This window comes from Brienomyrus brachyistius, chromosome 7 (genome assembly GCF_023856365.1).
Source record: "Brienomyrus brachyistius isolate T26 chromosome 7, BBRACH_0.4, whole genome shotgun sequence".
In the NCBI taxonomy this organism is placed as follows: domain Eukaryota; kingdom Metazoa; phylum Chordata; class Actinopteri; order Osteoglossiformes; family Mormyridae; genus Brienomyrus; species Brienomyrus brachyistius.
Window position 1 is genome coordinate 7,145,253 of NC_064539.1, and position 10,745 is coordinate 7,155,997.

Genomic DNA, 10,745 nt, shown 5'->3' on the forward strand with positions numbered 1-10,745 from the left:
ATTTAAAATTATTAGATTTAATAGACCAATTAAGATTGCATATATTAAAGTTATTTATTGCTTTGGCCTGTATTAAAATATAATAAACCACTGTTTCTTGTTATCATAATCGTTATTATTTTTGCGGTAAAGAGAACATATAGTATAGTATAGTATGTGCAATAATTCCCAAACAGCACGTAATAAGCTCTTAAACATTTCTTGTGTGTCATTTCTGAAATATGCTGCTGATCATCCCGTCCATGTCTATGTGTCCTGTGCTCTTCATTGGTTTATTTCGAGTGTCCAAATGAAATTCTCAAATTTTCTCTCTCTCTTTCTCCCTCCCTCTCCCTCCTCCTCCCCCCCCCCCCCCCCCCCCCCCCCATACATCGCATACAAAAGGATGCTTTCTCAAAAAGGACGTGTAGTTTTCTTGAAGAACTTCAGAAAGGAGAATAGACATTGATAACCACTAGCGCTTCATACATCTGCATACGAGGAGTAGAGAAAGTGAAAACATATCAGTTGTAATCGCCGGAAATTTATTTTTATCGGCATCGTTATTTACTTTATATTAACAAACTTTCGAACGCAAAACATCTTGAGGGAAAAAAAAACACCAGTAGCCTTCGCGACTTATTTCAATATAATATATCTCGGTCTTGTGTGAAGAAGTTTCATTATGGGCTCGGTATTTCCCGCTGACGCTCTGGTGCTGAAGTCTGGATTTAAAGCGCAGAGTTTCTCGCTGTCTGAAATTATTACGTCGGACATCCTGCACAGCTTCCTTTACGGCCGATGGAGAAACGTTCTTGGGGAGCATCTCTGCGGGGCAAAGACCGGTGCGCTCAGTGGAAAAACTGCCTTCACCGCGGAAGTCCTCGCACAGTCTTTCTCGGGAGGTGAGTAAAAAGAAATTAACCATTAAATATTTAAATTATTTTAAGTTAGTCTATGTATTTTTTTAAACATGACTAAAAGCTGATATCGTTCTATGATTTCCTGAGTTCTATGGTTTCTAACTGGTAATTGACAAGTAGCCTTCAATTAATAATCTATATAGAAAATTTAAGTTAAGATTTCCAGTTAAATGAGTAGAGGGCAAATATTAATATTCTGGTATATTTGGATAATGACGTCTATGTGTGACTGCGTATTAAAATTGTGTAATTTTTAAGTCTTCTTAAAAGGTCTTAACATATGATGTACTGTCAATGTTGTTAAAATCTGAACTGCCAAATTTAGCAAAAGTGGCACCGACAAACTTGCAGATAACATGTATTTTCCCAGAACACCGGGATTTTCCCTCAGTTTAGTGTTGCATTATTTTCTCACTTGGCCCATTCATTTCCACCCCTTTGCTCTATTAACCCGTTTTAAGCGCATTGCAACCTTGCATTTAGACGCTTGTTAGGCGTGTAAATGCTGCTGACTCACTGAGGACGGGTATTAAATTCATTTGGTTAACTTTGCGCTTGACCTAAGAAATATTCGATTTAAGCTGAAAAAAAGTTCCCTTTCTTTAAGATGTGCCTGGCTTTATCTCTCATTCATCAATCTCCGGACGCTCTTTTTCTCTTTATTGGCAGATATGGGGCTCCTCCGTTATTCGCTTTCTTCGGCTTTGAAAGATTGCTGTTCCTTAGCTAATATGCCATGAAGACTAATTCTTTTTCCATTCACGCCATGTCAAGTAACTAATCTCCCATCCATTTTTTTTGTAAGACAAACTCAGGCTTTTTAAACAAGCACGCATTTCAATCAGTCCGAATTTATTGCTACTAAGTTCTTAAAGAGATAATGAATTTAGAATTGACCGCTCTTCCCAGATGAGTTTAATGAATATCACATCTAAAGCGTGGCAAATTGCTGGACCATGAGTAACAGTGGGCCATTTAGCCAGTCATTGTGCCTACTCCCCCCCCCGGCCCCCAAAAAAATAAAATTTCTTTGATTTTGACATAAAAGGAGAGTAAGCGTTTCTTTAGTGTCAAATGCATTCCAAGCGTTTTATCCATCAGAACAATCAAATTCACTTAATCCATTTAATCGAATTAACATGCTGTAAAGATATAGTTTTTCGTTACCTAAATAAGAAATTTGCATTTTTTCCAGCTTAAAACGTTTACTTTCAAACTCCTTTATATACCCGTAGAGAAGACGGACAATATTTTATATTTGAGAAAAAAAAACTGCAACAAAATATACTGAATTTTTAACCTGGGGTATTGCGGTCTAGTTGTCTTGTTTGATAGAAATAGCCTAGCTTTTGGTTTTGTTAACTGGCCTAAAATTGCTAAATTTCTTCAAATGAATGATTTTGTCGTTGAAAATAATCCAATAAATTGAAGGGTTTTATTGTGGCATATTTCCCCAATTAATTAATATTTCACCCCTTTTCACCCTGTAATATCTGAAATAATTATTAGCCTAATTATCCTATGCATCAGGTAGCATGCATTTTCTCAGAATACAGTGATTTTTCACTGCAAGTATGCAGACTATTTCATGTAATGTGCATATAGCCACAACGCCAATCTGTAAATCTTAATATGTCTTCAGAATATTTTCTTGCTATATATTCTTCACGGCCAGCTTATTATTATTAGATTTGCATTAGGCCTATATATTCATGTATTAATTTATTTTATGCATTCAATACATAATAATAATATGATTTTTGGGGGAAATAAGTCTTCAGACCTGCAGCTCATTTGACGGATTGTCCCCTTCTACAAAGCCTGCAAAAGATGGGCCAAAATACTCCTGTCCCCGAATAGAAATGCAATACAAATCTGTGTTCTGAGACACTGCCTGTTTGATGACAGAAGTTCAGAAGCTATCCAGCCTGGTGCTACCCAGCGAGGTCGTCATCGCCCAGAGCTCCATTCCCGGCGAGGGACTTGGGATGTTCTCAAAGACGTGGATCAAGGCCGGGACGGAGATGGGTCCATTTACCGGCAGGATCATTGCACCCGAGCATGTAGATCTGTACAAGAATAACAACCTCATGTGGGAGGTGGGCCCCAATAAAATTGACATTAAAATTGACATTAAAGACCTATTTGACTTGTAGGAGCCATTCAGGAACATTCCTCAAAAATTCAGATGGGACTGTGTTAACATTTGAGTTTCTTGTGCTTGCAGGTTTTCAATGACGACGGAACTGTGCGCTGCTTCATTGATGCCAGCCAGGAGGACCACCGAGGCTGGATGACGTATATCAAGTGCGCTCGCAACGAGCAGGAGCAGAACCTGGAGGTGGTGCAGGTTGGGGGCAGCATCTTCTACAGGGCTGTGGAGGTGAGAGGACCCTGCTGACTTCCTGCCTGATTCTGCTCCTCCCCTATGAGCACGGTGAAACATCCTCATGGCCAGCAGAACATGCAGAACCTTCTGCACCATACAGTTAGAACTGGGCTGTCCGAATGGCTGAATTGATCATTGTCATCTGTGCCTTAGAACAGCCCTGTTTGTTGCCTTTGTCTTATAGTCCCAAACTCAGCTAAGGCCATTTTCTAGACTGGTGCATTGAGTGTCGTCTGATGTGCTCTGTCATTTGCTTCTATTGTCTTCTAGCTTTCTTTCTCTCCCTCTCTCCTTTCTCCTTCTTTCCATTTCATTTTGTATGAATGATTTAACAATGGACGGCCACACACACTTGTCAAATGCCCTGGGGTGACTCTTATGATAGGCGCTATATAAAAATGAATTGAATTGAATTGAATTGATTTTGCATTAATCCTTTATATCTATACATAACTGGAGTTGGCAGATTAGATGCAGATTAAGTCTGTAAGGTATAATGATTTATTTATGTAATCCTTTATGTCTAGATCATTCTCCATCTATCTGCATTTTGTGGAGTGCAGTGCATGTCGTGTTTTGTTATGTTATGTCATTTTGTGCATTTTATTTCCTGTTTGTGACACCAGACCATCCCACCCGACCAGGAGCTGCTGGTTTGGTACGGGAGCTCCCACAATACATTCCTGGGAATTCCCGGGGTTCCTGCACCGCAGGACGAAAGGGGGAATAAGATGGGTGAGTCACTTCCTGTCGCTGGGGCAAAGGGGTTTTGGGTGCGGAGATGATTCGGCTGAAATGACTGCTGTTGGATCCATTAAGTGGACAAAATTTGCTTTGTTGCCGGTTCTATTAATGCTTAAATGCCTCATTTGGGACAGTTCCCTCATCTGAGGCAGAGATCCATATTTATCCATCCATCCATTTTCCAAACCGCTTATCCTACTGGGTTGCGGGACATCCGGAGCCTATCCCGGAAGCTACGGGCACAAGGCAGGGAACAACCCAGGACGGGGGGGCCAGCCCATCGCCAGAGATCCATATTTATTTCAAACCTATTATCAATAAAGTCTCTGTCGGTACTGTAGGGCTTCCTAGGAGGAAGTGGAAATGTTGGACAGTTGCTTTTGCAGGCATTTTTAAGAATGTCTGTTTTAACAAAATTTCATTAGTGGCCAGAATTATGGAAACACCCAGCATTTCTGGCATTATGCTTTAAAAGTACTACACGAATATCAGCAGTAATGTTCATGAACAATCAAAGGATGTTATAAATATGATACATTGGGCGATTAAATAAGTAAGTGAAGCAACAGTTGAATAAAGTTCTGCAGTCTCTATAAATTGGAAGTCTTTCCACAATTTTGGCCTCTAGTGTAGATCTTTAATTATGAACGTCAGCTGTTGGTTTATGTGCTCAACACTAGGTTGCGAACACAATATGACTCCTTTCCTTCTGCACAGATGACACCCACACAAGTGATGGATTTGCACCGTCCACCTCCCCCCGCTCCTCCTCTTCCTCTCCTCCTTCATCAGTGATGGTTGGTCGCATGCGCTGCGTCATCTGCCGACGGGGCTTCAACTCGCGCAGCAACCTGCGCTCACACATGCGCATCCACACACTGGACAAGCCGTTCGTCTGCCGCTTCTGTGGGCGCCGTTTCAGTCAGTCCTCTACCCTGCGCAACCACGTGCGCCTGCACACAGGGGAGCGCCCGTACCAGTGCCATGTTTGCCAGAGTGCATACTCCCAGTTAGCGGGCCTGCGGGCACACCAGAAGAGCGCCAGGCACCGGCCGGAGCCAACGGTCGCTGTGGCAACAGTCACCACGACGACAAAGAGCCTAACCCTCTCAGCAACAGCCTTTGTGCCTCATGTGACCACCTCGGGATCTCCCCCCATGGCATTGTGAAGAAGGACACATGAATACACACACACACACGCACACACACACACACGCTGATGCACATTGAAGTGTGTAAGCCTATAACCCTTCTCTGAGTTTCATCTCAGGTGTGCATCTGATCATCAATGTTGTAACGGGGAGACTCAAGGAGTCAGACTCTGGCTACAGTCAGTCAGAGTCTAAGCTGGGCCTGGTTCCAGCTCAAAGTTGTAGTGTGGGCTACAGCATTCACCGAAGGGGCCAAGGTTGGGGGTATTTGGGGTTGAGCCAAGCTTGTGATTGGGTGGGCCAGGCCTGGTCTGAGCCAGCATAAACTGGTCTGCACTTCCCATCCACAGACTTATCAATCGGTGTCATCTGCTACAACGAGCAATGCAACGGTAGTTCAACTGGGAGGGCAATGCACCCTCAAAAGCAACTAACTAGTTAAACCATATAAAAAGACCTATTTGAAACCATTTGAATGTTTTCTCTGAGACTCCACGAGCCCCTTTATGTCCTGTCCTGCTCAGGGAAAGAATGCAGTTTCTGTGTGCTTTGCTTTGACAGGTTCTGTGTAGTCACTTTAACACTGTAAATACGTGTACATGATCACTTAGAAACATTTTGTTTTATATGATGGTATGCAATTATAAAATAACTGTACTACCTTGTATTTTAAATACATTATTACAAAAATCTTTTTGTGTTGATATATCATTTGAAATCAAACCATTTACTCATAGGAAGGTTTCTCAACAATATTTCATTGATATGTAAATATTTTGACCAAAACACTTACATTTTCCTTGTCCCTTGTCTGAATTATAATGATTTCTTCAACAATTATTGTTGTTGTGTGCAAAAGTCACTCTGAGATTAAGAATACCGTATATTTTAAGAATAATCACTAATTTCAATATATACAATGGCTACAAGATAACTTATCCACGATGGCTTAATGTGACAATTCGTGCTGTAAATTTTCTGTTATCCTCCAGTGGGGTAGGGGGCAATATTGAGTATACCTATTATTACTCGAGAAAGTTTGGGAGTAGAGCAAGATAGGAAGTGGCCGTCAAAAAAAAATGTTGTAGTGACGTCATTAAACGGCGACCGTATCTATAGGCGCGAGCGACAGGAGAAAGCATGGCTGCCGGTTTGATGCGATTACCCGTTTTCAGGAAACAAGAAACGGTATCGGAGTCAAATGAAAAACGTCTCGTTGTTCCTGGAGATGTTATCACATCTGATACTGGCTTCATGCGGTAAAATTCCATTTTTAGTTGAGTAGTTAATTATCCGTTAAGTCAAAGCTGGGGTCTAAATAATGATTTTGGATTACAGTGATAACTAGTTGCTTTCTGTTATTATTTGTCCAGTATCACTTAAAATTCCTTTGTACTATCTTTTGTATGTTTTTTACATTCAGTTGTTTGACGAAATTTTTACTAGCTTTTTTGGTTACGTAGCCTACACTGACTATGGTATAAGTTAAGCTAAATCCCAAGCACGTGTGCAATATAAATAATACTGTAAATAAATAATAGCGGTTCGTTTTTTTGTTTTGTTGATTGGTTACCAGTCATCGCATTTGTGATGTTTTCTCATATTGCATGATGCACATAACCGTTTTCGATCTGCACACGAAAATTACTGGGTTGAATTTTTACATAAAATTTACTGGTGGTTATAGGGTTTAAAAACTTGGACTAGCCCATTGGGTATTACAGAAATGCCAATAGGTCGCACCTCGTGTCGCATGGTATGTGACCTCATTACGGAAGCATACATTTTCAGGGGCCATGGCACATATATGGATGAAGAAAAGCTAACGGCCTCGGTGGCTGGGGAAGTGGAGAGGGTCAACAAGCTCATCTGTGTACGTCCTTTAAAGACCAGGTGAGTCAGTGGAGTAATTTTTTTTAATATAAATCGGTCTGTGCATCAAGGTTTATTTTGAGTTTTATGCACAACGAATATGGTTCTTATGTTGATTTGTTGTATTTTAAGAAGCATAGCTCTTCAGTGCATTATTGCAGGTTATATGTATATTGATTGTAAACAACAAATTATTCATCCAACACCCAAAAATCATCGATGCTCGAGAGGTCTTAAGTTGTTTTTGCTTCTTAGGTTCTATGGTGAAGTTGGAGACGTGGTGGTTGGAAGGATCACAGAGGTAGGTACCAGCAGGCCAGCGGAGGCTTTGCCAGGGGTTATAGCCATGCGGCTGCTTAACTTTTTGCGTGTTTTGTGTTGCAGGTACAGCAGAAACGCTGGAAGGTGGAGACCAACTCACGCCTGGACTCGGTGCTTCTGCTGTCCTCCGTAAATCTGCCTGGGGGTGAGCTGGTGAGCACTGCACTGACAAGCTGAAGAATATGGCTGCTTAAGCCCCCATCTGCATATTTTGACCATATTTACTGCTCTTTACAATATGACTTGTCACACTACACTACTAATTACTAATTTGAATATATATAATGGCCACAAGTTGACTTGGTATGACTGTGACTGGCAAGTCTTGTCATTCATGCTGTAAATTGTTATTTATACTCCAGGGGGGTAGGGGGCAATATTGAGTATACGTATTACTTAATTACTTGGGAAAGTTTTGGAGTAGAAGATGACAGAAAGCCGCCGTCAGAATGATGTCAATAAACGGCGACCGTGTCTTACTGTGTTCCATGAAACTGTGGTCTCTTAAGGCTAAGATTTTGTGAAAACCTGCAGATTCATCATCGCGGGGTGTTAATTTATCTCTTGTGTAGGTTTGCTGTCTGGGATTTTGGGTTTTTTTTTATGCACCGGGGATAATATTTTTTTGTTGTTGAGTGGGGTTGAGACTGTGTTTTAGCATGTCGCTTACTGCGAATCCCTCAGAGGCATGTGTGGTGATAAGCTCTCACTTTGTGTGGCCATCAGAGGAGGAGGTGTGCAGAAGATGAGCTGGCCATGAGGGACTATCTCCAGGAGGGCGACCTCATCAGTGTATCCTCTGAATGACTGACAGCCAAGAAATAGTGATTCATCAAAAAAAAAACTTGCGGTACTGAGATACTGCAGGAATTAAAAATCGCACCCCCTTTTTGATTTTAACCTGCCATTCTGACAGCAGTTTAGACAAGTATTTCTCAACCCACTGCTTGGGGGGGCCTCCAGACGGTCCACGTTTTTACACTCTCCCAGCTCCGTGCCAGACTGTCCACATTTTTGCTCCGAGAGGGAGCAAAAACATGAACTGTCTGAGGGCCCCAGAGAACCGGTTTGAGAAACACCGGTGAAGTCTGCAGTACCTTTTTATGTTGTTGCTTATTGGCAGATTGTTTGCACTTTCAAATCTGCTGCAATCAATGCAGGTATTTGAGGCAAAACCACCACTAGATATGTTAAAGGCTTAAATGCAGTTTGTCCTTCGTGTTTTTTCTTTGACTGCATCCATCGTAGGCAGAGGTCCAGTCTGTATTTTCTGATGGAGCTCTCTCTCTCCACACTCGCAGTCTTAAATACGGAAAGGTGACTTTCAGCTTTTCTACCTAACCACCTATTTTTATAAATATTGCGCATTATGCATGTTTATACATCATATTTGCTTGGAAAATATAACCTGCATTAAATGGACAATTAGCCTTTAATTAGAGTGTGTTTTACGAAAGGAATTGAGGTTGCGTGCTTTGCTTTAGACTATGGTAGTTCCTAAGTGGGCTCTGGACAAACGACCTTTGACCTTTAAGCCCAGTGTTTTCCATGGCTAATCGCTGAGCCCCCCTGTGTTCTGTCTCTCTGGTGCTCCACTCCAGTTGGGCCAGGGAGTGCTGGTGCAGGTGTCCCCCCTCTTTGGTGAAAAGACAGAAGACTCACTTCCACAACCTTCCCTGCGGTGCCTCCATCATTCTGGGTAACAATGGTTACATATGGCTGTACCCTACCCCAGGTCAGCAGGATGACGAGGCAGGCGGGTTCCACACTAGCATGGAGGTATGGGCTCCGGCGGAATGAAATCTAGTTGAGTTCAAAAATCCACACTTTTGTTTCAACCAACCAGTTGAGTGCTCTGTGACTGTGACTCTTTACGCTCAACTGGTTGGTCGAAACAAAACCTTGGTCTGGATTTTTACTTTCTGGAACTTTGCTATTCACCCCTGGGTTCAGTGATGCAAGAGGACATTACAAGCTGGTGTTTTTTTCTTATCTAAAATAAAGCTGAGGTACATTATTCTCAATGCTGGGAGATGTCATCACTTCTCAGAATGCATCTCTTCACTTCCCCAGAAATGTACAAGTACACACTGTGTCGTTCAGTTAAGTTTCCATAAAATGTCCAAGAAATGTACATTTGTGGAGAGCTGCATTCTGATCACTTTTCCTCTTGTTTTCCTTCTACCTGCTCCTGTCTGCTGCTCCTTTCTGACCTTGGTTCTTCCCCTTCACCTCTCCTGCTCCCCCAGCCTGTCTCTCTGTCTGACAGGGAGGTGATCTCCAGGCTGAGGAACTGCATCCTAGCTCTGGTCACCCATAAGGTCATGCTGTATGACACCAGCGTGCTCTACTGCTATGAGTCTTCCCGACCACATGAGGTGATGTGCCGTTCTTCTAAGTATGTTTTCAGCTCTCATATAGTATATGCTACCTTCAGCGGTGTAGTGTCCTGGTAGTTGGGTATATATATGTATTATACCGTAAAGTAAACACTTCACTGGCTGATACATGTCTGCCAATTTTTAGATGGGCATACAGTAAATTCCTTTTTTAGAGGCGGGTATACCCCATATACCAGTATATACCCACCTTTACCACCTCATTCACCTTAAACATTGGAGGAAAAAAATCAGGAGTTTCCCTATTGTGTTAATGCTGCATTATTTTAAATTTATAAGTATCATTGACATGACCAATGTATAATTTGTAGTATCCGAATTCTTCGCTGTGACTTGACATACTCATTATATATTTCAATATTTGTTCATTTTTGCAGATCAAGGACCTTTTGAAACCAGAGGTGATGGAGGAAGTCGTGATGATTACACGACAGCGGCTTGTTGAACAGGCTGGGTAGAGAGCAATGAATCATGGGTGCATGGTGACATAATCCTCCCAGGCCCCTGATTTTGGTTTGTACTGAGCTCCATCACTCAGTGGACAGCAGTTGTCTCACTTTCTTTGAGGGGTGGGTGCGGGGGCATCAGTTACCTCTGCAGGTAAATACCTTGAGGTGGGTTACCTGAAGCTGCATCTACTGGTTCTGCCCCAGTGACTGAAACCTAATGAGTGGATCAAGCTGAGTGCCATCCTAAATAATTACTTAACCTATGTAAATAATTCCAAGATGAATAATTGTGTGGTAATTCTACTTAGGTATGTTTACAAAAGTGATAGCAGGACCCTTTTTTAAAAGAAGAAAAAAACTGTACAGTAACATTTTTGTTGTCAGAATTTAAAATAAAGTAAACCATCACAGCACCTGGTCATATTTTATTGTCACACTTGTACCATATGTTACTACTGTTACTAATCTGATTTAAGAAAAAGTGACCTTAAGGAGGTTGCTGGGCTCTACCTTTTTCT

At 41.7% G+C, this 10,745-nt stretch overlaps 2 protein-coding genes across 2 annotated transcripts; both read left to right on the plus strand.

Moving 5' to 3' along the window:
• Nucleotides 1-458: 458 nt before the first annotated feature.
• LOC125746418 (PR domain zinc finger protein 12-like) lies at nt 459-5,876 on the plus strand. The gene is made up of 5 exons (XM_049020358.1): nt 459-884; nt 2,811-3,001; nt 3,130-3,285; nt 3,918-4,026; nt 4,753-5,876. The coding sequence occupies exons 1-5, from the start codon at nt 665-667 to the stop codon at nt 5,202-5,204; spliced, it is 1,128 nt and encodes a 375-aa protein (XP_048876315.1). The 5' UTR covers nt 459-664; the 3' UTR covers nt 5,205-5,876.
• A 407-nt stretch (nt 5,877-6,283) lies between these two features.
• exosc2 (exosome component 2) lies at nt 6,284-10,640 on the plus strand. The gene is given in 10 exon segments (XM_049021149.1): nt 6,284-6,445; nt 6,978-7,079; nt 7,314-7,359; nt 7,443-7,532; nt 8,106-8,171; nt 8,628-8,696; nt 8,981-9,010; nt 9,012-9,158; nt 9,629-9,757; nt 10,156-10,640. Coding segments are annotated over 10 exon segments (879 nt in total). The 5' UTR covers nt 6,284-6,326; the 3' UTR covers nt 10,237-10,640.
• The last annotated feature ends 105 nt before the right edge of the window (nt 10,641-10,745 follow it).